The sequence below is a fragment of the Necator americanus genome, chromosome III (assembly GCF_031761385.1).
Source record: "Necator americanus strain Aroian chromosome III, whole genome shotgun sequence".
Classification (NCBI taxonomy): Eukaryota; Metazoa; Nematoda; class Chromadorea; order Rhabditida; family Ancylostomatidae; genus Necator; species Necator americanus.
In genome coordinates this window covers 27,302,948-27,330,287 of record NC_087373.1, presented here as the reverse complement: position 1 = coordinate 27,330,287, position 27,340 = coordinate 27,302,948, and the positions used below count along the sequence as shown (strand labels likewise).

General features: G+C 41.5%; 2 protein-coding genes across 3 annotated transcripts; both read right to left on the bottom strand.

Annotated features, from left to right (window-relative positions):
- Positions 1-106: 106 nt before the first annotated feature.
- On the bottom strand, positions 107-4,104 carry RB195_011095 (uncharacterized protein; the record flags this gene model as incomplete). The annotated part of the gene is made up of 9 exons (XM_064192373.1): positions 107-218; positions 671-768; positions 823-927; positions 1,010-1,081; positions 1,134-1,244; positions 1,888-2,001; positions 2,059-2,230; positions 2,411-2,531; positions 4,071-4,104. The coding sequence occupies 9 exons, from the start codon at positions 4,102-4,104 to the stop codon at positions 107-109; spliced, it is 939 nt and encodes a 312-aa protein (XP_064049956.1).
- An 11,272-nt stretch (positions 4,105-15,376) lies between these two features.
- Positions 15,377-27,108, bottom strand: RB195_011094 (uncharacterized protein; the record flags this gene model as incomplete). Of its 2 annotated transcripts, XM_064192372.1 has the most annotated exons (8): positions 15,377-15,603; positions 18,158-18,254; positions 18,322-18,330; positions 18,417-18,456; positions 18,542-18,654; positions 18,717-18,825; positions 26,775-26,900; positions 26,963-27,024. In XM_064192372.1, 8 exons carry the CDS (start codon positions 27,022-27,024, stop codon positions 15,377-15,379), a joined length of 783 nt encoding a protein of 260 aa, XP_064049955.1. The 2 variants fall into 2 exon arrangements, with proteins under 2 accessions (XP_064049955.1, XP_013299471.2); XM_013444017.2 differs by lacking the exons at positions 15,377-15,603; positions 18,158-18,254 and having other exon boundaries at positions 18,324-18,456; positions 26,963-27,108.
- Between the last annotated feature and the right edge of the window lie 232 nt (positions 27,109-27,340).

The window sequence follows — 27,340 nt, the reverse complement described above, 5'->3', positions numbered from 1 at the left end:
CATGATGAATTATTCAAAAAATAGAGTTACACGTGAACTCAAGATTGAGAACAGATTCAAAGGAATAGCTTTTATTGATGTAAACTCAACAATAGACAGTTTATTATCATTTATCATCCATCAAACCCGTATTCTCGTGTGGCACCGTTAAACCTTTTTCCCGTTGTAGAGCCCGCAATGTTTTTTTCGTCGCAATGAGGTCAGATCCTTGTGCATCTCTGAAGAGCTTTCAATTGGTTCTAACTAATAAAATTTGAATTGTTCCATTATGATAGCAGCTTGGAAAATGAATCCTGCTCTTTGATTAGTCTCTTTAAAGTTCTTTTAGGGAGAAATGAAGACTAACATACACAATGCAATAACAGCAACTATATACGACATACATACACAAATAGCAATCATATACGATACATTAGAAATTCATTGTTTCAAATGGGAATGCTACACAATAAAAATGCTACCAATCAACACACGTCACATTTTTTCGTCCCCGGAAAAGCAGCACATTAAGTTTTACCTCAAATGTTCCCAATGGAATTTGCCAATGTTTATTTACTTTTTCGGAAATAATAAGACATAAGACAACTGCTATTTGGGATGAAAAAGTAACCAGCGTATATAATAATAATTAATATTATTATTATTATATATATAATGAGAATGAACCCACAGTTTAGCTCGATAGGAAACAATTTGTTGGTTTGCTTCTCTAGCCTCTTCGACCAACCGTTGATTCTCCAAAGCGTAGGAGAGACAATCAGATCGAGTCTAAATAACTACTATTAACGCAATAATACGGAAAAGAACACAACAGCAGTTCACCTGCGTTAGCAAGGCTTCGCTTTCCTGTAAAGAAAGGGTGAGTTCATCACAACGAGCTCGTTCTAGAGCGAGATCAGTAGAAGTTCGAGATAAGTGTTCCTCGGTCTAAATATCGTGAGACCAGCAAAAACCAATAACGATTAGTTAATTGAAGGATAATTTATTAAAAGCTACAAGATATTCATACTTGTTGACATTTAAGCTCTGCTGCTCGCAACTTGGTGGTTAAATCATTTACTTGCTCGTCTCTTTCCAAAACCTAATACCAAAGCATTGACTGGAGGAGAAAACTGCCAGGGATTTCAACCCACCAACTTTCTACTGAGATCCAGATCATCATGCAAGGATTTGGAGATACTGATTTCCTTAGCTAGTCGAGCACGAAGATCTTCGATTTCGATTTGTGTATTTTCCAGACATATCTACGAAACAAACAATCTATGTACAAATCATCAATAATCATAAATACGGTGTTGTAGAAGTCTCAGGCATGTAAAGTGAAAACAACCAGAAAATGAATGGAAATTGAAGAAGTGACGTTTTAATTTGTTTGTTAAAGGCATCACCCCACGAACCTGAGGTGGTACGGATTTCAAGTGGAGTATTCGTTTACGGGATCGTAGATTATGGAGAGAAGGGTGATTCCCTCCATTTCTTCCTAATTGCAGTGAAAAACGGCCCGGAAGATACGGCTTCGAGCGTTCCGGCGCGCTATTTTCTACAATGAGTTCGATTGGAGCGCGCCAGCCGTGTGCACACGCCGCAACTTCCGGACCGTCTTTTTTCCGCCAATTAGCAAGAAATTGACGGAATCACCCATCTCTCCACAATCTACGACCCCGTATACGAATACTACACCTGAAATCCGTACAATCTCAGATTCGTGGGGTGATGCCTTTAAGTCCTTGAAGCTCAAATGTTGAACAGTGGTGCATCCTTCGGAAGACGAAATAAGGACTAGCACTCATAAAAATTATCTAAGGAAGAAAGAAGAGTACATGCCAACAGTCTATGATATGAATGAAAATAAGGTGAAAATAGAAAGGAAATTAAAGAAGGAAGTACCTGGAAAGAATCACTGCAACCATTTTCCAATGTCCTCTGCGGAGACATATGCTTTCTGCGAGATCGCTCGAGTAACGTTTGAGAATTAGTATCTTTCGAGGAACAAGGTTCAGCCTGAGATAAGGCAGAAGTAAATCATGGTTACAAAACATAGCAACCGCATGAAGATACCAGTTCAATGAGTTTCTCGAACTCCTTACTCGCCGCCTTAGCTTTCTTGTACTTTCTTTCTAGTTCGATACACCGCTCTTGTAAAATATCCTTATCGCGAGCAAGACTCGTAGCTTCATGGTTGAGTTCCGACAACAGCACTTCTTGGTCCAAAAATCGTTCCCGATTCGACCTGAAACAATGTTATTATTAGCATTTTTTTTTCAAATTATTGGCAATCACAATTAGCACAACGTTGAAAAGTTAGAAACCAACATATTTGTGGTTCATCAAATTAAAAAAAAAGTTTAAGAACTTACACGTTAAACTAGCTTTAATATTAAAGCTAAATCGGAGCAAGAAGAATTCTAACCTGTATTCCCGAGCAATCTCCATCAACTGCGTTCGCAGAGCAATGTTTTCCACCTGCAAGTCATTGGAGCGAAGTCGGTCCAATTCTGCAGACTGCCGTCGAATAACGTCATTCGCCTTCTCTGGAAGGAGAAGAAACTAGAAAAAAAGACTCAAAGCGCCTTCGATGTGGTCCTTTAGTGAATTTGATGTGAAAGAGGGAAAAGAGTAGAGCTAAATATTGTTTTCGACTTCAGCATTAGAGATGTTATTTACGACGTGTGCTGCTATTGACCAAATCCGCTCAATTTAGTCTTGCAAATCCGAACGAGGCAAGTACGTAGAGTGGCATCTTCATGGAACGACAACAGACTTTGGATAACAAAATTTGCAGCGGCTTGAACAGATATCAAATGAACGCAAATCAAGGTGAGGGAACACAACAAAAAGACGTAAACACGCCATCAAAGAACGATCACCCAAACTGCGACTGACCAGTAGAAAAAAAAGTTGGGGACCGAATCAATTTGTGAACCTGTACTGGGCTACAGTACAGAGAAGTGAAAAAAAACATGCTGAAGACAACAAACTATCATTTAACGATTCAAACAATATGCAAGTATGACCGTGAAAAATGGATTTGAGAGAGGCTTCAAAACAGCCACAAAATCATCGTTTCCAGACATGAAAACGTAGGCTGAAGGATCCTTATGACATCAAGAAAGAATAAGTAATATGAAAAAAGACAGAGACTGCACTTTAGCAGGAGTTTACGTTCGTAGCAAAGTCATTCCAAAAATTATTGAAGCCAACAAAGGCCTACTCTCAAAAAGCACTATATTTACCGTATATACGAGAAAAAAAAATGCTCTAAAGGGCTCACGCTTCAGCACTGAGGTGTGACCAGCCTCTGATTGTTTCTAGTTGTTGGGGCATTACTCCCAATTCGGAGCATATAGAAGAAATGCTTCACATATTGCTTTGCTTCATGAATACAAATTTGAGCTTCTGACGAGCCTTGAACATCCCTAGAGAAAAGTTGAAATCGCGAGAGAAGGAATATACACATGTTTGCAGAAATATTTTCCATTTCTGCAATTTATTTCTAATAGAATCGAAATGTTACATTTCGCAAACTCAAGAAAGAATTCTCTGAACCTAAACATTATTTTCTCTTCTTTTTTTGTTCCGCATGACTGCCATATCAAAATATTGAATGAAATGCGTCTTACAACTTTCTTTTAAAATCATGAGATGTTGTGGGGAATTTTATAAGCTATCCAGCAGTCCCTGCAACTACTATTCCAAATATAAACAGCGAACAGGAAGCGTTAAGTTTAGCTAAATAAATGCCTATTAAAATAACGCAGGAGACTGGCAAAAAAGCTTAACTGCTTTTCAGATGAAACGAAATGAAGAAAACTAACTGTCATTAACAAGATGTAGAAGGCTATGCAATTAAAGATACGAGTTTCTTGGACAGACATCTTGCTTGAGAAAGTAATTAGTCCAATTCTCAGTAAACAAAACATGGTACTCTTACCAGAATACGAGAATAGAAAATATAAATAAGAACTTTGCGGAAAAAAGGATCTTTTTAAGAATACACAATTTTTAGGTTAGCGACTACCTGAATGAGAGAAACCACTAAATCTATACGCAAATAAGAAGAAGACACTCACCTAATTGCGCAATGATATATGGCGGTACATTCATTTAACCGGAGGACGACTAGTTCCTCTGCAAAACGTGGATGTAGTGAAGCACTCCTCAATTTTCAATGAACACAAAACGAAAAGAAAAAGAAAAAAATTATTGGAGAGCGATTCGATGCAGGTTTGTTAGCGTACAAATAAACAAAAACAAGGCGACAAGGATGGACCTCTCTTTCCTTTTCTCCTTTCTTCTTCCTGAAATCTATGTGGAACGAAAACGTTGGAGGTGAAATCAATTTGAACGAAAACAGTATCGCAAGCGGAAAAAGAGTAACTGTGGGTTGGAATGGAGGACAAACATGCATGACTCCATCTACATGCGCGCAATTAATGATTCTCACGCATGGCTGAAGACAAAAACGAAGAAATCAATGCGATACTCCTGTGTGAATGGCAGAAGCGAGAGTAGATTAGCGAGGATTGCAGGAAATCCCCGCATAGGTAGAGGAGACGCCTACCAAATGCGAACGATGGGAAAATGAGGGACGTTTTAAGCGGCAGTTACTCTTCGCACTAACATCCTATACAGCAGCTGATGGGTGCCGCCCCTTGAAAAAACACTCGTCTTCCACTCGATTATGCACACCACTCAGCTACGCAATTAATAAAGAATGACAGCGCAATTTGCAATTAAAGCGAGAGTGGGCAACGCGGACACTCGCCCAACTTTTCCTTTTCTCGGTCGTTGCCCCGCTTTTCTGCAGCGTTTGGGTTGAGATTAGGAACAAACTAGGACGACATACTTTGAACGGTGTCCTCTGACGATAATTCCAATTCTGAGTCACAAATCAATCTAGGATCGAGAATTGAAGTTGACGGCGACCAATCAATGTTCGCATGCAAGCTAAACTTGCACCAATGAAAAAAGGAATGCCCCATTTTTGGATGTAGGGTGGCGAATTCAAAATTCATCTTGAACAGTTCGGATTTCCCCAAATAGTGAGGGCAAGAGATATCAAACTGATGTCTGTCCAACTCAAACATTCAAATAGCTTTAGGTTGTTAATAATGTCGGCATTAATAGACCGAATGTTTCCTAAGATACTCCCGTAACGTTAAAGCTTCACAGCACACCAGCACATCACATCGGGATGGTACTCAGATTCTGAAAAGCCAGGAACGCAACTACTCACAACTCCCACTTAGAGCCGTTCCGAGCGCAATTAGGTGGTGCAAAAGCAAAAGTGGCTCAATCCACGTCTCAACACCCAAGACAGCGCCACTCAACAAAAGAGGACAACGAGAGCCGCAATTATTTCAAACGCAGACCTCCCGCGCTCTGTGTCCGAATGGAGCGCGTTGCACGAAGCCGGTGCTACCGAGACGGATGATCTGTGGTGGATTCATCACAGAGAATTGTGGGCAGCAGCTCTTTACATCACTATGAAAGAGCGAAGATGTTGGAGGTATCCAGGAGCAATCTTTAAAGGTTGCGAGGGTGTCCATGAGAGATTTCGCTGCGACTATCGATCGGTCGATCGATAGTTCGGGACCAACAAACCCCTTCCTCCCTTCGTGGTCGATACATTGTATTGTATCGGTTGAACACAAATCCGTAAACGTCGAACGAATCTGGAATAAACTGAATGCGTTGGCGCATTCCAAGCTGATTGGCTAACGAAAGACACTTTTTCCTTTGTCCTTTTGTCATCAAGGGCCATCTGTTGATAAATAACCACAAGATGTAGCATGATATACAATGCGCTAAGGGAGATGCAGACTTTAAGATCTTCTCGGTGAGAGCGGAGGGCGAGCGTGAGGCGAGATTAGTGAAGAAAATGCCCGATAATCCTTCCCGGTATCTTGGAGGTGGTTGAGTGAATCAGAGAAGAAAAAAAAATTAGCATTGGTGTCAAAGAACCTAAATTTGTGTAGCTGTTGTACCATGGATTCTGAAGAAGATTATCCATGAAATGTACTCGATTCTCTCCGCCTTCTTCTCTTCTCCTCCTTCTTTCTGCCTCTAGCAGGAGCAAATCCGTACACCAAGAATAAATCCAGTGGGAAACCAGTAAAACGAAGTGGTTGTTTTAGGAAACTGTTTGCATGACATCGGGAATTACCGCTTAGTCTAATTGCAGTTCGTCATCAACAAGTTCTTTGTACGAGTGGTCCTAACACGATTGAATAAATGTTAACTAGACGAAGGGTGGTCAAGCAGAACTCAGGAATGATTCTAACGGATGGGCAACTTTGGTACTTTTCCAGAACTCGTGGGAGTTCTGAGGGAGCAGAGAGGGACAACCTCTTACCCTCCTCAACATTGATAAGGCCGTCGATTTTGTAGAGACAGGTTTGTGGAAACGGTCGTGTGATTTCTAGGCAACCAGGGCTCCCCCACTCAGTGTACAAATGTTCTCGTGAGTAATAAAGTCATTTTTATGACAAGAATGTTTCTAATAATATAATTCTGTATTTCACTATAATATCATCATCAAAGTGACGATACGGGTCCGACAAGGTGATGTAATATTAGGTTGTTCCGGAAGTCTTGCACCAAATTCCACATTTTTTTAAACAGCCAAACTTTATTGTTCATAGATATCAATCAGCAAAACAATGACCATCATGATCCATTACGTACATCCAACGGTTCACTAGACTATCAATTCCAGAACTCCAGAACGCTGGCGGCTGCTAATCGAAGAAGCGAGAAATATCAATTCTGGGCACACGCAAATCGATATCACTTTTCTGTAACCCAGAGCTTGAAGACGTCCGACGATTGTTGCACGCCCGCACCTAAGTGTCTTCACAGTTCAGGTGCAGTGACATTGGGTTCGTCTCGAAGAGCGTCACGCAAAGCTTCATCATTCCAGTCAGTCGCGCCACCAAAGCGATGTCGACCCTCGAGAGAAATATCTCCTGACTAGAATCGTTGGAATAAACGAGCGGCGTTCAGTGGGATGCTGCACCTTTCTTGAAAACAGCGCATATATGAGCGGTGGCATCGACTGCATTGTGGCCTTGAGGAATTCGTAGTACACGTTGGCTCGAATTTGACATTGGTTTATTGAAAACATGATTGAATACAAGTGAAATGGGCCCCCTCATATACCGCTCTTGTGAAAGCTTCAAGAACATTCTACCATACTCAATTGCCAAAATTTTAATTCAGAGGCTTTAAAATTCAGGTTCGAAAAGTAAATTTGGTGGAAAACAGCTACCCTTCTTACTTTCAAGAGTATTTGCTATTCAACTAAATAACAATGGTGATAGGAACGAATGTCCGGACAAAGATTAGTCTAATCTCATGACTTGATGGTTTCAAGTTTGCAAACCATCTAAATTGTCCGCCTCAGATTTGAGGTTCTGGATAGACGGAGATTGACAGGGATCTTCTCTAAATACGATCCTATTTTGGAGAGCGAACACTGCTTGAGTGATAGATGCACAGACGTTTTTTTTATGCACGAAGGGAAATGGGTTGTTAAGTGGCAGATAGCCATGTTTGCCCACGCGTTCAATAACGTTAAGTGAATTCGGAAATTTGGGCCACTCCCCTTGCTGTGCCTGGCCAGCAAAGTGTTCGTGGAGTCGTGGGCGTTGCCGTTTCAGTAGGAAGCTACAAAATCGGACTAATTGGTACAGGAGAAACAACGATCAGCGTATATATAAACAGCTACATCATTTAATAAATTAGATCTGCGTGTAATTATATAGCTTGTCACATTCCAGAAATTTCCACAGGCGTGTAAATTAGTTCGATACAAATATATCCTATTATTGATATTAGACATAAAAGATCTCCTAAAAAAATCTAGAAGATCTCCTTACAAAGAACTTAAAAGTGCCATTACGAGTGGGAACATCGACTGGTGACCCTTAGGATAACTTTGAAGTGATGTAAAGTAAGCGTGTCTGTCTGTGCGTGTATAATAAAAAACAAAAGATAAAGTGTTTGATGTTGATCAATCCACTTCGGTTTGCCGACGCGTCCGACTGGAATTTAGAATCATTTGAATTTCGTGGATGCGTGCAGCGCATAACGGTGACTCGGTGGAGCTACTCGATGTGGCAAGTCACTGATTGTATGGTCAGGTCAGAACGACATGAAGGACGGACAGCTGCGCAAGCGGCTGCGCTCGAAGCGGCGAAGTGGAGCGCAGCGGTTGGGATCGTGTAACGTTCTCGCTACCGTCACCCATCTCTGCAGTCCGCCATGGTCCCACCTCGATCGCAACCACTGCGCTCCACTGCACTGCTTCGAGCGCTGCCGCTTGCGCAACTGTTCATGCTTCATTTCGTTTAGACTCAACGATATCTTCACAGACATGTCTGGTACTTGCGTAGGGTAAAAGAATTGGTTGGCTTGGGGCGATTTCGAATCATCGCAGTGCAGCCGCAGCCAAACCTCTTAGCAACCGTGGTACACCTGCCCGTATACGTTGTGTATGTATTGTTTTCGTATCAAATACTTCCTTTCTTCCCCTCCTCTTGCTGATGATCAAGTCGGTGTTTTTATCCTCCAAGACAATTGTGCTAGCAATTTATCGAACCCGGAGAGATGAAAGGCTTGCTGAGCACTAGTGCGGATTCGAACCATCGATCGTGTGGCTGCAGTGGACCTCTAACCGATTACGCCACACCCTCTCCCTCTTAAAACACTGACTTGATCATCGACTGGCCCCCCAGTCATTGTATAGGTCAACACACGTTCCAAAACCTCAACGATTACGAATTGCAGTAAAACGAGTAGGCGCATCCCAAGTGGATTGATACGCCAGTGACTTTATCTTCTTCTTTTATTCTTTTTTACCTCCCCTTGAGATTCACTACTAAATTCACCCGAGAAATCTTGTTTTGATCGTAATGGCATCCACTCTACACCAGTCGTACAATCCCGAAAAATCCACCAATTGTGTGAAAATAGATGATTGCCTGCCTGTATGTAAATATGAAATTATATCGAATTTGTTCCAGAAAATGCTTTTTTGTGATCATTTTATTGCATTTTATGCGCCACTGAGGAAAGGCAGATGGATAAGTTTTGCTTAGTCTGAAGTTTAGTCTAAGTCATTAGGGGATTTCCAAGAGTTCCATTCAAAGAATTTCCATTTTAAAAATACTGAGATAGAATTAATGGAAACATCTTCTTTTCGCAAAAAGACTATCTCTTTGCTTAGATTATGTTGTGCTTCTTGGTTCTTGAACAAGTTGACCGCATGGAGAGCTACTCGTTTGTAAAATAAACAGTATGCTTAATCTTTTCTCTAGATAATCTATCCATTTCAAGCCAGCGTATCACGAAACTGTTGGGATCTCTGTGGGTAAATATAAAGTTCAAGGTGTAGATTACGAGTGTAGATGTAGTTCCGCTCACTTCCCCATCGCAAAAACGGTGCTGGAAACGGTCCATGTCCCTGCGGGGTTCGTAAGGACGCGCCATACTTGTGCACGCACCGCATCTTCAAGCGAGCGATCGGGAGTCAATTATGTCTCTTCTCTAGCTTATTCAAGTCAAATCAATGAATACAGAGAGGACCGGAGCATCTACAAAGGTGGGACGTTCTGATGTACCTCGTAAAGCGGTATCTATTCCGGACCACTCGGGGGAAACGAGTGGGGCTAGGCTCATACTCGTTATCTACACCTCGAACTCTATATTTGCCCACAGAGACTCTAACATCGTCAGTTTCGTGACACGCCGCCTTTAACCAGAACCTTTAACAAGCAAGTAAAGAGTGTACAGGATCATTCATGATATTGAAGCAGATAAAATTTGTAGAAGGGCGCTAGCGGGCCACTGAAAAAAAAAATTGAGAGCTCGCTTTATTTTGCAGTGTCGCGGCCACCCAAAAATTCTTAGTTCAATAACCGAAATGTCAATGAATGATTCAATAGGGCACTGAATTGAACAATTTTCAGCAAAATGTTTATTCTTCGATGGAGATCAGTCAAAAAGCATTTTGTCCACATTTAAAACACCTAAAACAAACAGTTTTGTTGATTGAAAACCTTTCGCAAAACAAGCCTTCCTCAATATTTTATCCCAGTACAGCTAAGCGACTGCGAAATTGTTAAAAAAAATAATTCTTTTCATTTTAAGATGGTAATTGGTTTCGTCATGGGGCTTGTTACCCCATCGTTGTTTCAATTTAACATTGTTCTTATTCATTTATTTCTAGTTAATAATCGAAAGTGTTCAGAAGTCCGACCGATGTTTTCGGTAAATCTCAAAGGTGAGGAATTTGAATTAGGTCGCGATGACTGGAATTTCGATGCCGAACGGTTGTTTCTTTCAATTAAGGAGAAGAATACCTCTATCTATAAAAACAATTTGTCACTTTTTTTGTTTTTTTTTTAAAGGAACATATCCTGATTTGAAGCGGTCGAATGAACTGAGAAAATAACTGTTTCTTCATAAGGAATTGTGCGGTAGTTTTGAACGGTTGTTATGCTTTCTCCGCAAAGAATACGTCTATTTTCAGATTGTTCTGCTGTACAAGGTCTGTACAAATAACTATTTAGCGTTCCAACGACAACAGAAGCCGGTCAGAAGAAGAATAAGAAGATAAGATAAGAAGGTAACCTCGCCTAATTTGCTACAATTTCGCAGGTACTGCTTTGGAATTGATGTGCTGAAAAATAGGTGGCATATATAGGAGCCTTTCAAAATAATTATGTGTTTGCTTGTTTGTTTATCGATTTAATTGTTGTTTGTCGCTTGTTTGTCCGAAGAGTGTGGAAAGTAAAGTGTGTTGCGTGCGTTGATAGGTTAGTTCAATAATTCTTACGAATGATGTGTTCGAAACGAATCAGGCTTATAATTTAGTGTTTGCCCTTTATGCTGCTGTCGTGCCGTTTAGGCAACTTTCCAGAGTGAAAGTCCAGGGGTTCATGCATCGTGCCCCGAATTTTCAAATAGGTGTTGTGGTTTTCCTCATCCTTGAAGTAACAGTTCAAGATATACTCTCAAGAGTCGAGATTTTAAAGGGTTCTACGAGTTTTAAGGTGCTATTATTACGTTGGATAGAAGCAACTATTTCTCCTTGGAAATTTCTTTAATTTTCTCCTAATTACGTTCGTTGCAGAAACATGCGTCAATTGGTTGTATGATCAATTAGAAGCGAAGCCAAGGGGCGCCTTCCTGTTCGCCCTCTTCTAACTGTTCGTTTCTTTTTTATTCTACTGCGTTCGATTATCCAAGTTCGAAGGGCACAGTAAAATATTCGGTAAACCCGCGTGGGAATCGAGACTGGGAGACGTGAGTTTACGGATAGAAACTATATAATGCATAACAAATTTGTTTTTTTTTTCTAATTTACATATCATAAAAGCACTGTTCTACAAAGTAATATTCGAATATTTCAAGGCTTTGTCGACTTGATCTCTCGCACGATTGAAAAGACGAGGAAATCGATTATTTGAATATTCGAATAGTGCAGATTGTCATAACGTCATTTATTCAAATATTAGGGGTACTTATAAAGAATGGGACTTCAGTTATTCGAATAATTGGAGGTGTTAAAAATCTAAATCTTTTAAATATTTAGAAACAAAGTCTCAATTGCTACTATGTGCGTACGTGAGCGCCAGCTCCGCTAGTCTTTTATTTCTAGGTTCGGCATTTTCAATAATTGAAGCCGGACAGGAAGGATAATATTTGCCCAAACTACATATAAAGGGTGCATTAGTATAATGAAAGACATAAAAATATTAGGAACATTTGCAGGCGATGTTCAACAAATAGAATATGAAATAGGAGGAGTTGTGGATTCCCGAGAAGTCTAGATTTTATATCTGCAGAACGGTACATGTTCATTTTCTCACCAAATTTGATGACATTCGTTGAGTTCTGGATAACTATTCCCTACGGGATAGCTTTGATTTCTCAATAAAGAATAGAGACGTTACAGCCACTGGTAACCTTCTTGTAACTCTTATATAGTAGCACAAGTTCGCTGTGAGGTCACCTAATGAAAAGGCAAGACTCAATTAAAGACAAAAATGAGAAAAGGGAGTTGCCCAAAATTTTTTTAAAAAATCGGAAAAAGGCCTAGGAAGCCATTGCGATGAATTTTGAGAAGTGATAACTGGTCAATCATGGTAACTACGCCAATCAACGTAACTACTAAATCAAGCAAATCTGTTTATTGGCTCAGACCTCACAAAGCCTGCTTAGATAGCCATTGCGAACAGTTTTTAGGTGCCTTCCCACTCGAGTCCCCTAACTCGCCCTTACCGAACAATTGAGAAGCAAATTGGGGAAAAAATAGAATAAAAAAGGGACCAGAAAAAGTTTGTGTTGTGAGTAGGGATGGGATGTGAGGATGGGATCTCCGGTAGTTGGAAGTCGTCGTGGTAGTCGGACTGCAGTCTCACAAGCGCGGCCGTTTACGCAGTTGCACAACGAGTGAGATCGTTCTGAACCGACCGTAGTCGGATATTTCAAAATATGCCTAGTCTCCTAACCAAGTCATACCAGTATTGATGTACTCATACTACTTGATGCTACCATAATTCTCCTATTGCAAACCCTGGTTTACATACAGGAAAACAACGGGTACTTTATAGCAATCGAAAACATATGGTTGGATCAAAACGAAATAAAGCACGAAGACAGCGGTTGAAATTGAAGTGGGACCATAGCGAACTGTAGAGATGGGTGGCGGAAGCAAGGACCCTTTGATCCCAACTGTAAGTGGGACCATAGCGAACTGTAGAGATGGGTGGCGGAAGCGAGGACCCTTACACGATCCCAACCGCCACGCTCCACCACGCCCTACGTCGAACCACCTCAAAGAGACCCCAAAAATGACATACATCAGAAAAAGGTGATGATTTGTTGTTGATTGGATTGCTCTGTTTTGGAATCGTTTCTGCTGGATGCATAGTAGACATTCAAGTGTACGCTACACAACTCAAACCCTATTCACCAGAAACGCAGTCAGGGCGAACAATGTCTTTTTACGAAAACGGCGATCTTCATGGTGGGCAGTGACCCCGAATAGGGAAAGAAAAGAAAAGAAAAGAAAGATTACCGTACTCGGATGGGAAGTGGTACAGTCGGGTCAAAACGACATGAATCATGAGTGTAGTTGCGGTGCAGTTGCGTACGCTCTCGAAACGCTGCGGTGAAAGCAGCAGTTGGAACGGAGTTGGGACCATCGCAAAGTGCAGTATTGGGACGCTTCTAGCCGCCACGCTCTACCGAATCGCCCCCAGAGAAGCAGCGTTCGTGCGTACGCGCCTCATGTCGTTTTGACCCTGCTATAACTCGTGGTGCTTATTCTCCCAACCTGGTTAATCTTCCCTGAATCATCAAACCTTTGCGACAAGGAACTAAAGGATCAGTCAGAAGTCAAGATTTTGAAAATTGAAAGAAAAGAAGTCCTGGAGACGAAAAATGTGGAATACACGATAACGAAACGATACCTCGAAAATTCTACACAACATAACTTGATTCAGGTGAACTCGAACAAGATTTGCATTCGTTACTGGGGGTCAGGCAACCTTTGCCCTTCGTGTGCAGGACTGTTATGTTGGGTAACTGCGGAAGGAATGCTCTATTTCGGCAGTTTATGGAAGTGCATTGGGGTCGATAAATTATACTCACAGGAAATTGCGTAGGGTACTCAAGACACCCTTGACACTTACGATTAATTTTCTTTTAATCGGTCTTCATTACGACGTAAACGAGCCCGTTTTTGAGTAGGTGCAAGAAAAATGTGGGAGAATTTAGAAATATTGGTTAGAGTTGAAAAATCACTGATAGGTTATAGGATTCACTAAAGGAAATATAGTTATGCATTTTTGTGCAAAGTGGGATTATTTTATTTTTCTACGTCTGTTTTTCAACCATATTCATTTTTAAAGCATTGCTTTTTGCTTTTTCTCTCCGCAGGACTCTCCTACAAAGTCTCTTCAGTCCATAACTAAAATGACAATTTAAATTTCACAGAGAATGTTGATCGATACTGGAGTACGTCAGGTTCATGACGGACATGGATTAAGTACACGAAAAGCGGCGATTGCCAGAGGAGAATACACTCTGGATGCAGAGTATGAACTCATCACGAATCCAGTAGCCAAGGAAACGCGCCGACACCGACACCTCGGGAGGACAAATTTATGAGTGGCATTCACCTCAGGCTGGGTGCGGTTGAGAAACCGTCCAGAAGCTCATCAAGCGTTCACTGCACATCCGGGAATTAAATTGAGAAAAAGAAGGGAATTAGGAAGAGAATTTACTACACATATCGTTGAACATTTGCGTTAGTATAAAGGTTTTTGCTTTTTTTTTTCAAAGTTTTGTCCTCCCTTCCTGGATTACTAGGGGCAATTGGGTGTAGGCACACTCACGTTTGTGAATCACTCATTTCCTTATCGTGGAGAGCCAACATCTTGTGATACGCTGCCTTTGACTGGGATCAACAGGCGAATTCTTCGGAGCAACGGGCTGTGTATGAGATACTACTACTATAACAGTATTGATATTACTAGTACGAATAATATCGTGTTTTCCAGTGAAGGTGACTCGGTATACGCACGATGATTGAGATGAGGTACATCGCTGATGTGATCGGAGCAAACTGGAATCAGCTCACTGCTGCTGCGCTGTTGATGCTCTTCTTACGGACGTGCACATTTGCATCCCCCACACCGGGTGTTTTCTCGGTGATCGCGTAGCAAAATACATATTAAAGGTCCATTAGAGGCAGCAAACCACACAATTGAGGATGTTGGGACCTCTCCACCCGTAGATAGGTTCAGTACGAATATGAGCACGAGCATGCTTAATTCAACTTATTGTTCTACTTGCTTTATTGTCCAGAAAAGAACTGGGAAATGAACTTGCCACACAGGTTTCTCTTAGGAGCCACCTAGCCACGTCCCTAGAGCAATGATGCTAGGGCAGAGGCCGCGTCCCTCAGCGTGTGGGAAAGGCAGCGTTAGCAGTCCTTTGATAGTGGTTTGCACGCGAACTCAGCTACTGGAACAGTCAAAAATCACTGTGAGAAACGTGGATGTTTGTTTGCACGAGGAGAGGCAATGTGTTTGTGGCGTTAAGGACCCGGTGATATTTGTTTTTATTTTCGAATTATTCGGTGGGCTGGTACTGTTGTCTGACGCGGTTTATGGTATCTTCGTTGTGGAGTGTCGTGCTACGACACAACTGTGCCCAACCTTTTCGATGTATAGTCGGGTCAAAACGACATGAAGCACGGCGCAAGAAGCGGCCCACTGGAGACAGCGGTTGGAATCGAGGTGCGAACGGCGATAGCAGGGGTCTTCGCTCTATCCTAACCGCTACGCTCTACTGCACCGCTTCAAGCTCGACCACTTACGCAACTGCACTGTGCATCATGTCGTTTTGACTCTACTATAGGGCCAGAACTCACACAGAATGCATCCATTCCACTGTCCATATCCTGATATGTGAGAAGAGTCCCTGCCTCTGTCGATTCAAGCGAACGCGGTGGATTCGGCTCAGCTCCTACACTTCTGCTTGCTTCGTATGTCACTGTTCCATATCCTGCGAGACGTCGCGTCTCGTCTTGAACAGCCTATCGACACCGAGTAGCCCAAGTGCCTCAGGTCAAAAATGTTCGGTGGTTCAGCGTAACGAAACGAAGAGTTGTCACCAAACCAAGACTCTATATTCGGCTTCATGGCAATAAAAGGATAAAGTGCACGACGTCGATCAATCCCAATGGGGTGCGCCTACGCGTTCGACTTCAATTCAGACTTCGTTTGAGGTTTACGAACGCCTCGTAATGACTTGCGGGGTTTAGCCGATGCGCCAAGTCAGTGTTTTTATTCTTTCAGAGAAGTCTGTTACCAATTTCTCGACACTGGGGATGAAAGCTTGGTTTGCACTATTCGAATAGCACTCTATTTGATGCGATTCGAATCGATTATAGCCACACCGGAACCTCTTACCGACTGCGCTACACCGCTCACTTCATGATAATATTCACCCAATTATCCCACCGGGAAACTGGACCACCCCACTGTCCATTATTGGACTTACAGTTGGTGTTGTACAGTTATGCAGATGTTAGTTTTTGTTTCCCTATTCGTAAACATCATATAAATGACCATCTAATGATTAGATTAGCCAATGTCAGCAACATCCTAATCCGTGATTAGCTGAGTTACGGTGTAGGATGTTGATAGTTCAAGACACGACCATCGATCCAGCCCAACAATGGATTGCTGTTCCTAATTCCTTTTGAGACCCACAGGTGACAAATAAAAGCATTAGTTGGTAGCGTGAAAAAATACTGTTTCAGCCGTCCCTTTGACCGCTTGTCGTACCGTTCACCGCCGATCTGCTGTTTCATTTCAGTGCTTTTTTTGCTTAAAGGCATCACCCCACGAATCTGGAGTGGTACGGGTTTCCGGTGGAGTATTCGTATACGGGGTCGTAGATTATGGGGAGGAGGGTGATTCCATTCATTTCTTTCTCCGTAGAAAAAGGGCCGAAAGATACAGCTTCGTAGCGTTCCGGCGCACTATTTTCTACAACGAGTTCGATTGGAGCGCGCCAGCCCTGTGCGGCGCCGCATCTTCCGGGCGGTTTTTTACTTCAAGTAGGAAGAAATGGACGGAACCACACCCCTCTCCATAATCTACTATCCCGTAAACGAATACTCCACCTGAAATCCGCACCACCTCAGATTCGTGGTATGCTGCCTTTGACCTCCTTTTCTTCCATACTGAAACTTCAAATTTGAGTTCGATGAGTCCACCATAGTAGCGCTCTCGAGATAAAACGATACTACTGAAAATACTGAAAGGAAGTGTGCGCGGCTAGCAACAGAAATACTTGATCACTCAAAGAATTTGAAAACTTTTTGTCTGGATGTTTCTTTTTCGTTAGAATAATAGAATAGAATCGTCAACGATTGTTAATTTCTTGCAGTGAATCTCCAATCAGGCTTGATTCCGGAAAACAGACTGGCAAACATCCTGCTCGTTCACCCGCGCTTCAAAATCTCAACTGTCATCTAACGAAGACATTGAAAATGGAAAAAAGAGATGAAGTTCGTAATCACGGAATGGGCTAACCTATGAATAACTTGGTTCTTTCAATTACAGAAATATTTTTTTCACGGACCAGCGAATTTGAGAAGAGGAGCATCTGAAGCTCCGTCAAAAAGATGGAAGAGTACTGCAAAAAATGAAGAGGACTATATCATGGACTCAAAAAATTGTTTATTTTAATTTTGAGAAATAAAGGAAGTATAGAGTGCCATTGGGGCGGATGTGGCGCAGTCGGTTAGAGGTCCGTTGTAGCCAAACGGTCGAGGGTTCGAAACCGCCCTAGTGCAAACCAAGCCTATCATTCCTCCCGGGTCGATAAATTGGTACCATGTTTGTCTGGGATTATAAAAACACTGACTTGATCATCGGCTGGCCCCCGCAAGTCATTGTATAGGCCAACACGCGTTCCAAAACCTCAACGGTTACGAATTCCAGTAAAACGCATTGGCGCATCCCGAGGGGATTGATACGCCAGTGACTTTACTTTGACTTTTAGAGTGCCATTATGAGGTTGAGAGAAAATAATAGTGGTCTTTGCGCAAGGAAAATTCTATAGTCAATCTTGCTGATGTATGATATTGAATATGTTGCTCCTTCTACATTTAACTCAACAAACTTTTTCAACTACTATCTTCACTCGATGAAATGTATTTCAAGACCAAACACCTTTTTTCTTGCGAATTTTGATTTCTATAAGGCACGACGATAAAACACGGGTTTAGTAAAATCCCCTTCTATGAATCTAGACGTCAAGCAACCTTTATGGTAAAGATTTGTATAATCCAATCATCTTCTTATCGATTGATTAATAGCGGAGCTACAATGGTTCCACAGCTGCTCACAAGTGTGCCACCCTGATCACGCCGATGTCCCCATAAGAAAAATCCCCTGATAATTTGTCTGCGAATTCTTCAAACGACGTACTCCACATATTTTAGCTAACGATAATGTAAAACAACACAAACACAGAGAAAATGTCTTCATGACTTGAAAATTTATATTACATATGTAAATTTCTGAATTGATTACATCGTCGATTGCGTCACAGATTCATGTAGCACCCGTTGTGTAGCAGCACAATGCTAGCTGATCACAGAAATAAGGCATTCGATGGGAGGTACGCGGTTCTTGGTCGAAGGCAAACGGAAACCAGGCATACTGAAAAAGAAAAAATCTTATTTCTGACATATTGTTCAGAATTGGTGGATGCGGTGCTGATGTTTACCTTCAGATGCTGAGTGGTTCACAATCCCGTGGATGACCGTATTTACACATATGTATACAGTTAAGCCCCCATCTGAAGGCTTCAATACAGAAAACGCCGACAATAGAGAAGACTAGGATCAGTATGAGAAGTCTGCTGAAACAAGAGAGGAAAAACCTTTTTTCTTCTGAGAAGACGTAAAAGTAAATCATAAGTATTCAAAGTAGTAAATGTTGCATACAAGAGGCTTGTGAAGAACGTTCCTTCCTGACAGCAGTCATAACCGCAGCAATAATCGCCTTCCGCACAACCATAAACGATTTCCGTTGGTCGAGATTCATTGGCGTAATAAACCTGAACAACAATACCAGGATGCGGGACTCGAATCGGTGCCTCTAAACTCACAAACAACTCACTCGACCAAATTGTGGATCTTGTGGATCGATTCTGTTCACACATTGTACTGGTAGCTCCTCTGTTGGTGTTTGCAGATCACTGCTCCAATAGTATGAACGTGAATCAAACCTGAAATCGAATTTTTATGTATTTTTCTATTTCTTCAGAACGTTTTCAAATGATTTGATTTTATTGATTTCTGATTTTTGACCTAGTTGCATTTCTTCGAGAGCTCAACTTTTTTCACATATTCCAACAGATGTTTTTCCTTTAGAAAAAGATTAGAAAGCTAGGAATGTCATAGCAATAACACGGTATTTTGAGTGTAATAAGATGATTACCATTGCATAAATAAAAATAATTATAAATATGATTATACATGAACATAGACATAGATGTAAACATGAGTAAGCAAACAAATAAATAAATAAGTATATATATATATATATATATATATATATATAGCAAAAATGACTGGTAACTCGCAATGGCGCACAAATTACCAAGTTGATTTAGGCGCCAAACAGCCGTTCCCAAACAAAGAAGTGAAGTTTATTGGCAAAATCAGATCTGTACTTGTAAAATCACTATTTACAAAAGTTTTGGCTGTTGTTCTGCGCTGGCCATGTTCTACTACACTGATCCGCTCGTGGGGTATCAACTACATGTTAGACCATATGAAGTGATTCTTTAGAAGTAGAACTTACGCTAAAATGGATTCTAAAATCAAACTAGAATGCAATCGAACTAGAATCATAATTAAATGACATAGATTTCAAAGAAAATAAACGAAATTTAGACGCAGAACAATCGTTTAAAGAATATCGGTTAGCTTTTACGGGGAAACTTTTCCTTCTCAAGAAGGGGGCAAAAAATGTTTTTTCTGCATCAGTGTTCTATCAGCAGAAAGTTGTGTATATGTTTACGAATGAAATGTTCTTAAACAAAGTCGCTCTGTTTGGAAGGAAATCCCTCCACAAAGTAATCTTTCAAGATGAAGTCAGCTCCACAGTTTCAATTGAGATTTCGTAGAATTATCGTTTATTAATAATTGTTTTCTTTAGTAGAGCCGTACACGAGGTTGTTATAGTCCTTTATTCGTGGCTAACGTTTCGGCAATGTCGCCTTCTTCAGAGCCTGAAAGGGGTGAAATCGAACGTGACTAATCCGATCAAACGCCTTATCCGCCCAACAAAGAAAGTCCTACGTTAACCGTTGGGTCTCATAGCAATCCGTGAAAGAAAACATCGTACCTTAGCATCAGCTGACTATCCTGCCACTGCTAGATACCTGATGTGAGGTGACTAGCGCAATCAAATATCAGCCTTAAATAAGGCGCGAGTTCCCGCGTAATGGAGAGGCATTCCTCCTTGCGATTCATTTTTGGACTCTTGGAGTGGATCCAAAAAGCCTCCAGAGCCTTGCGCGCCGCAATGCTAGGTTCGCGCGCCAAAATCGTGATCTTAACTTCAAAATCTTCTCCGTTATGACGCCGCACCCTGTGACCACCCAATGCAGTGGAGTCACATGATTTCCTTTTGCCGTCCAGGTGTTCTTTGATTCGAATACATAGTGGTCTAGCTGTTTCTCCTATGTATTCGTCACCACACTGTACACAGCAAATCATATAAACAACACATGAACTCATGCAATCACCCTCGTTGTTATCCGGGCATATTTTACACTCCGGTGTCGTGCAAATACGATCATATAGGCGATTACGAATGAGTATTTGCTTAAGGTTACTAGGGGGAGCTCCACGATGGTGACAGATTCTTCAAGTTTAGCTTTCCTCAGACACCGCCGAATAGCAGCGCTAACCTCATCGGAAATAAATGGTACACAAAGGGTACTTTCTCCATACCAGATTTATTTCGGGTTTGTGCTCTTTTTGTGATAGACCGCATAGGTGTGTAGCCGTTACTGACCGCAATTTTCCTAGCAAGTTCGATAGATTCTCGTCTTTCTTCTCTTCCAGTGCAAACGGAGGTGGCCGTGCGAAACATGTTTCGTACTACCGACCTTTTAACTTGTGTGGGATGGGCAGAAAGAAAGTGAACTAAGATATTTTTATTACTGGGTTTGCGGTACCACTTTGTCCTGTGCGTTCTGTTTGAAATATGCACTTGGACGTTAAGGAAGGGTAACCATTCTCCTTTGGGCTTATCCCGAGTGAACTTTATATACTCCGACTGCTCATTTAAAATCTTGAAACAGTTGTCCATCTCTGCTTGAGACGAACAGACAAGGAAACAGTCGTCGATATATCGGCAATATAGCAAAGGTCGTGTTTCCCAAATCGGTGCCTCAATCTTAGCCATGAAAGCAATGGCGAGCGTTGGCGCCAACCGTTGTCCCATGGCAAGACCCCTGATTTGCGCAAAATAGTTGCCCGACCATCTAAAGACAGTGCATTTGAGACATTCCCTGAGAACAACCATCAACTGCTCCACGGAAAAGCCATACATGTTTATAGAGCTCTGGTGTTCAGTTAAAAGCTCAAAAACTGCCTGCATGGCCGAGTCGTTGGAGACGTTCGTGTACAATGCAGTAACATCGAAAGACTCCATTACGCATGAGTTATCAAATTGCGTGTTCTTTAGGTGGTCCAAAAACATATGGGTGTTCGTAAGGTGGGCTGGTACGAATTTTAACAGCTGCACCAACACTACGTTTAAGAACCAAGCGATCCTATCTGTGGGACCTCCTACGCAGCTTATGATAGGTCTTACCTTGAACGTTGAAGGATCTTCAGAGGCAAGTTCACTATCAGAGTTCAGCTTGTGAGTTTTTATTAGGAGGTACAAGACAGGACACGCAGGTAACTCTGTTTTAAGCCGGGTCGCAGTCGAGGGTGGTAATTGCGTTGATTTGCTGGTACTCATCCATACCCTATTGAGTCTACGGTGTTGCGCTAGAAATTCTTCGACAGTGGAAGAGCGATAGAGGGAGCTGTCTCGGAGGTGACATAATGTGAGCGCTTCGTCTAGATGACGAGGAATGACTACAAATTCCCCACCCTTGTCACTGGTGGATAATCTGATAGTTTTAGACTTAACAAGCTCTCGAACTTCCCTAATGCCTAAGCGCTGTTCATGAGTGATGTTTGGGTGACACTTTCTCCGTCTGTAGCGATCTAAAACGTTGAATAGTTCATCTGCAAAAGACGGATACTAATATCCACCACTGCGTTAGGTTCCTGTTGTCTAAAGAAAGTACGTGGGAAGGGTATAGGCGGAGCGCTTTAGCGCTGCTGGGCGTCTCGTGGTTTTGATTTTGCTTTTTGACGGGACGATCTTGAAGTTCTTGCAGATTGCATGCGATTTTTGCAGAACCGCGGTAGAAATAGGTTGGATGGTGAGAAACTAGGTCCTAATTCCAGCGCTGATTGTATGTTCTTTGATATAGAAATGCCTCCAAGTACGGTAACTCGTGGCAGACAAGATTGCTCGTTAGAGTAGTTTCGCTGCTAAGGTCAAGCGGATGTTTTTGATACTTTTGTGCACTATCACTACGTGACCTACTAAGCAAACGTCGCTTTTCCGTAAAGCGACTTAGTTTAGCCGGTGACACTGTCGAAATCGACCCACCCACTTTCCCCAAAGGCGTTCCAAAAAGTGAACTGCAATTTCGAAAACTCTTGTATTGGCGTTATTCGTTTGTTTGGCGTAGGCATGTTCAAGAAGACGCGTTTGGTGTCCCGTTTTTGCTGTTCTTTGTACACCGCAAGACGTGAAGTTGTTTTGCTACCTTGGACCACGCGATGGTCGAAGATGTAGAAGTGGTGGATGCGGGCACGTGATTTTGCCAGTGGTCTCGCCGGGGGGGGGTTGGTTTGGGGTGGTGGTGTTGGGGGTGGGTGGGGGTGTGTTTTGGGGGGTGGTGTGTGGTGCATGAGTTCATGTGTTGTTTATATGATTTGCTGTGTTGTGTGGTGACGAATACATAGGAGAAACAGCTAGACCACTATGTATTCGAATCAAAGAACACCTGGACGGCAAGGAAATCATGTGACTCCCGTTGGGTGGTCGGGTGCGGGTACGGAGAAGATTTTGAAGTTAAGATCACGATTTTGGGAACCTAGCATTGCGGCGCGCAAGGCTCTGGGGCTTTTTGGATCCACTCCAGTCCAAAATGAATCGCAGGAGGAATGCCTCCCATTACGCGGGACTCGCGCCTTATTTAAGGCTGATATTTGATTGCGCTAGTACCTCACATCGGATCTAGCGTGGCGGATGTCGCTGATGCTAAGGTCGGTTTTTCTTTCCGGTTGCTATGAGACCACGGTTGTGGACTTCTTTGTTGGGCGGATAAGGCGTTTGATCGGATTAGTCGTTCGATTTCCCTTTCGGCTCTGAGAAGGCGAATTGCCGAAACGTTAGCCCGATAAGGACTATAACAACCTCGTGTCGGCTCTACTAAACTTTTGTGCGGTTTAAGTTGCCGTTTATTAATTTGATGGATTTGAAGTGTCACTTTCTCCAACACTCATCTTTGTAGATCACAATTTTCTCATTTGAGTGTTTACGATGAAATATAAGAAATTAAAAACTTGTAAAGCTCAATTATAAAAACTAAATTAAACTAATAAGTTCCATGAGTGAAATTGCTGTTTCCCATATTATCCATTAGTAAAAACCTTAAAACGTAGGAAATTTGAAGCAAAAGTACACATAGAATAATAATATGTAACATACATAGAGCGCAAATTTGTGATTTCCCTTTCCCGTTTGATGTAATAGTGACATAAAAGTGTCAAAGAAAGTTTGTCGTGGAAATATCCCAGGAAATTATTACGGACATGTCTTCTCTATCTGTCAGAAGGAACACGACAGGGTAGATAAGGGACGAATGGATACAGTCATCCGAACGAGATTAATTTTTGTCACCTCCATAACCTCCTGAGAAAAACAAGAAGGTCATTGAAATACAAATGTCTATGTTCAGAAAGACCCGAAGCTCTCACGTTCTCCCGCATCATATGTCAGGGTACGGTAAAAACAATTTGGTGTTGTAGAGTAGGATCAGAACGACATGAAGCACGGTGCAATTGCGTAAGCGGCTGCGCTCGAAGCGGTGCGGTGGAGCGAAGCGGTTGGGATCTACACTCGCTTACTTGCTTGCAAAGTGCATCGTGTTTCATGTCGTTTTGACCCTACCACGGTTTAGCCATTCCGAAGCGTCATTACGCAAACCTCAGAAGATTTTCTGGGCTGTGCAGACCAATTGGCAACAATTCATAACAACTTCTGCGACGACTTTGATTTGGTATTATTGTTTTCGCTAGAAAAACTAATAGGTTCAAGGAGACACAAAATGCTAAAATTGTTGTTTTGTTGTTATTTAGCGGCTGTTTTGCCAGCCTTCTTGTAAGTGCTTATGGTTTTGAATCTTGGCCATGGTCCCCTTAACAATCACTTTAGATATTATTTTGACAAGTCATCAAAGGTTGACGTATTTTATTGTTTGCGTAGTTTCTTGACGCAAACCGCTTTTGAACACTTGAAAAGGAATAAATTGCTCTGACGTTCCTATCACAAGGAGAAATGCACTTAAGTACGTAAATACGTAGATTTACTGCCAGGAATAGGTCAAAGATGAAAGTTTTTAAATTTAGAAAAATGTTTATAAATATCTATTATTAAAAGTGGTCATTAAATACTGTGAATACAATCCAGAATATTATATTTTGAATTTCGATATAGTTCTATTGTTTTTGTTGAATGTACAGCGCTATATTTACTTCTAGAAAACTAGCAATTTTTGCATCAGAACTTTAACTTCTTAGAAATTCGTTCAATATCAGTATATGAGGATAAATTCCATTAAAATCAAAAAGAAAACTAATATTTTCAAGGAAGTTAAATACGGGGGAGACTCGTGGAAATTCGTCGAGGTTTCCCAACGTAGGTGGCTTTGCACTTACTGTAAACTCATGCAGTGCGGGATCAAAACGTAAGCCATTTTAAGAGTTTTTCCTTAGCGGAAAGGTACTGTAAACAATTTCTACAGTTCCAGAATTGCTGGATTCGTTGGATCTAAGGAGAGTAGAATGCTAATGAACTTTGCGCTTGTGTGTTTTTGTAATTATATTTTTTTGAGGAATAAAAAAGCTAAACGAGCAAAATGAAGGAAGAATTCTTCTAAAGCATAAATGAGTACCGTTTGTGCTTTGGAAGGGCGTTATGGTATTGCATCCTACTAAAAAAGTTTCGATTTATACACATTCGTTAGAGCTGGAAAAGTAAAGACCTAGTAGAATTTGACTTCTTGAAACCGTTGTCATTTTCACAGATAAAAAGCATAGTGCTCAAGCTGTGAATGTGTTTGCCATTCCATCTGTAGTCCCATCATGAAATTCTCCCCTAATTGTTGTCGACTTGCAAAAGCAAATCCTCCGTCTACATAGCGTAGTGCTAAACTATAAAGACATACATGTATGAGGTGCCTCATCGCGTTTTTTTTTGTTCCCCAGAAGAATCGCTGTTTGCTAAGCGTTTGCAGTTCTTGTGACTTGAAGAAAGTGTGATTCAGTGATACAAAACATATTTAAGCACAAACGCAAATACACACATTTCAATGCCTCAGGAAACAGTTGTCAGACTGAATCCAGTTCAATATTCAAAAAAAGAGATAAAATGGCGATGAATATTGAAAAATTTGTTCGATCGCATGCTGCGTAACTGGTAATTTAACGCTCTCCCTCAGTGACAAATAAGGGACAGGAAAAACCAGACAAAAACTAGGGCTTATGGTGAGATATAGCTGAAAATGTCCTTAGGATATTGTCCATAACTTCTAGTTATCATTATTGTCTTGATTATCTCCTATTCTACACATGGATAAACAAAAAATTCACAGTTCTTAATTTCACGGCTCAGAATATAATTCCCTTCACCCCTGGTTGCAAAATTTGCGAAGTTATCTTAAAGGCATTACCCCACGAATCTGAGGTGGTGCAGACTTCAGGTGGATTATTCGTATCGATTATTATTTGATATTTCGATATTTATTGATTATTTCGATTATTCGGGATGGGAGACTACGGAGAGGTAGGTGATTCCGTCCATTTCTTGCTAATTGCCGCAAAAAAAAACGGCCCGGAGGATGCGGCGCCGCACAAGGCTGACGCGCTCCAATCGAACTCCCCGTAGAAAACAGTGCGCCAGAACGCCTGAAGCCGTATCTTCCGGGCTGTTTTTTACGGCAATTAGGAAGAAATGAACGGAATCACCTCCCTCTCCGTAGTCTCCCATTCTGTATACGAATACTCCACCTGAAATCTGCACCACCTCAGATTCGTGGGGTGATGCCTTTAAGCTTCAGTTCCCAGAATAGAACTGCAAAGAGCAATCGATTCAGGAAATTCATCTCGAAAAAATTAGGAACCTTATTTGAGAATTTATCTCTACAAAACTTAACTAAAAGAGAGTTTTAGGGATGGAGAAGCGAGTTTTTCACTTGTGCGAAGTTCCGGCAGCTCCAACAATCCTAAAATCACTTCAAACAATGTCCTTGGAATGCGCAGCGATTAGACTTTAGCTTTTCTTTTTTTCAGTTTGTTTTCAGTAGAGCTTAATAAATATATTTATTGAAGGATAATGTTGTCGTGGAGTCACTCAGCTCAGGTCACCTCATCGATTTGTGTCTATTTTCAACATGGACCATTTCATTGTTTTTTTTTGGAAGAAGATAAAGTAACTTGCTAGTTACTATATAAGGATATTACCCTTCATCTGAACTTTCAAAGCATTTTCGCGTTCTTCATACATAATTGATCGTTCGCTCCTACTTTTTATTATGGGGAACCCAAAAATACCACTTCGCTGCCCTCTTGAATTGCTCTTCAAATATAAACACCTATTTGAACCCAAGAGAGGGTTTTATGGATGGAGAAGCTTTTCAAGCTTTGCGGTGAATTTGTGTGGATTTACGGCAGCTCAAATAATCCTATATTCACACTTAAATTCATACGTGCGCAACTAGAAAGACCTATTAGGACAAGTCCAACAAATACGAGTGAAAGAGTGGAAAAGTTCTCGAGGAAAGGCAGTTCATGGAAAACTCCCAAGACCCACATGATTGGCTTAGAAGGGTCGTTTATGAAGTGTCGACCAGCTCTGAATGTGAGATACCCGGCCGCTGCTCCAAAAACAGTTGCTCGAAACATTGAAGTCCTTTGAATCGAGCCAACCTTGGAAAATCTGGAGCGACACATCCATTGGAGATAAAAAAAATCCAGAAGAATATGAAAAGTTCTACTTACTTCCTTGTGAATCGTGGTGATGAGGATCGACGATGTGAAGCAGACGATCGAGCACGTGACATTCCTCTTCCAGAGGATCCACCACCTCGTCTGGCTAACGTCGTGGATATTATCAAAGAGAAAATACATATTCGGTATAATAACATCTGAAAAAAATCTTGTTTTTGATTACATAAAAACGAAGAGAAGATTTAGAACTGCGAAAGAAACGATTGAACATCACAGAGAAAGAGTGAGAATTAACAGAGTTTCTAGTGGTTTTTTGGAAAGATTTCTGGCTGAAAAATAGCGGGTTTCGCTCGAGCTTCGAGTGGAACGAATAACGAAGAAGGCGAAACCACTGGAATATGGCGCATTAGCCATCGATGCCAGTGACCT